Here is a 1,601-nt window from a genome sequence, read left to right as displayed (position 1 = left end):
AAACTACTACAGACTTGATAGCTGTTAGAAAATTTAATAAACGGAGGCTAGAATTAAATGTAGTTCAAAGAAACTGCTCAAAGATTGGTAACTCTATGAGCCCCCTCTCCCCACTCTAGTTGAAAAAGTGATAGCAACAATCATCTGATGACACCTCCTCTCTTGATGAGCACAAAGGAGTGCAGCATGGCCCTGTCCAATCTGTCCCAATGGTGCTTGTCAACAGAGTTGGTGGCTCTCACAATGACAAATCTCAGTCATTTTCTATGGAACAATGGTCCAAGCCTGGCTCCTATTGGGAAATTTAATAAAGGAGCAAAGATAATAGCAATAGTCTGAGTTGGGTAGATGTTTAAAGGAGAAAAATTGAGGAGTTTTAACTGTCCACACCCCAAACTGCCAAGCAATCATTTCAGCAGCAGTCTGTGGCCCTCAAGCCATTTCTATCACTTTACTGTAGCATTTAATTTGTAAACTGTCCAGTTTTTATTAAAACAAAATTAAAGTCATGCTCTCACAGTAATACACATGAGGCTGTTTATTAGAAGTCTACAGGTGCACCTTCTTCACAAGGTATGTAGCAATAGCTTGCTAATGCACACACTGTTGATGTTTACTGCTAGAAGAAACAAATACTGAACACATTCAAATTATTTTTGGGACCACAGAGAGCCAACTCCTGGATTTTTACTCGTTTATCTTTTTGCTAACTCTTGGAATGCTGAATATTTTCAAGAAATAACCTGAAGTTTATAATGGCAGTAGTGAAAAGATTTGGCATACCCAATAGAGTAGTCACAGTTCTGAAGTTCATATCATATAGAATCTTGGCCCACAGTCCCTGACTTTGGCTATTTAGTGAACAATAATGTACAAAAATGTGAGGAGGAACAGAGATGATTTGAAACAGTATGGAAAGAAAAAAGTAGAAGTCTATTCTATATACGCTTTTATACCACACTCATCACCATTGTATCTGAGTACCTTCCAGTAGTGCATTAGGATACGTGACTATACATTGGTCATGTGATGTTTGTTCTTTTATACTCTCCTCAGATGGAGAAGCATGTGCAGTGGAGTATCTTGTTTTGGTGGTAGTGCATCTTAACACAAATATATGTGTCTATGTTATGGAAGTGTAATGCATACATACCTGGTTTAGAAGGACATTCTTCGAAAACTTTTTGTTGTTGCTCTACTGTTGCTCTTTCCCATGGGACACACAGAGAAAAAGTGGTGTTCCACACACACCTGATTCCAGGACCTGCTCTCAAGCAAGATGTCTCATTGTCATAAGCTTCACAGCTTTCTGGTGTATACCTCAGGATATCGCTCAGGAGGAGACTGTTGAACCCTCCAAATATATACACAGTGCTAAACATAAATAAGAAAATTGAAGTAACTGTTATGTTCATATATTTGTATCTATATTTGTAGACCATATATAGCTCTTGATAACTGTGCAGGGCAGCTAGAGTATATGGATAGGTGCCCTTTTCTAGTAAATCCAACTAGATCAATAGATGTTGTTAGGGAACACATTAAACAGAAGTGAGGTTCTTACCCACGAAAGCTTATGCTCCCAATACTTCTGTTAGTCT

At 38.3% G+C, this 1,601-nt stretch overlaps 1 protein-coding gene across 1 annotated transcript in view; it reads right to left on the bottom strand.

Moving 5' to 3' along the window:
* Nucleotides 1-1,374, bottom strand: part of LOC112125875 (attractin-like) — a gene marked incomplete at both ends in the record, with an annotated part of 7,690 nt that extends 6,316 nt beyond the window's left edge. Inside the window, one exon of the mRNA XM_026662345.1 lies at nt 1,154-1,374. Within this exon, the coding sequence (XP_026518130.1) occupies nt 1,154-1,374 (221 nt within the window). The remainder of the gene's footprint in view (nt 1-1,153) is intronic.
* Between the last annotated feature and the right edge of the window lie 227 nt (nt 1,375-1,601).

This window comes from Terrapene carolina, unplaced genomic scaffold, assembly GCF_002925995.2.
Source record: "Terrapene carolina triunguis isolate 2854851 unplaced genomic scaffold, T_m_triunguis-2.0 Scaffold26275, whole genome shotgun sequence".
In the NCBI taxonomy this organism is placed as follows: domain Eukaryota; kingdom Metazoa; phylum Chordata; order Testudines; family Emydidae; genus Terrapene; species Terrapene triunguis.
This window is presented reverse-complemented; position numbering and strand designations above follow the sequence as displayed.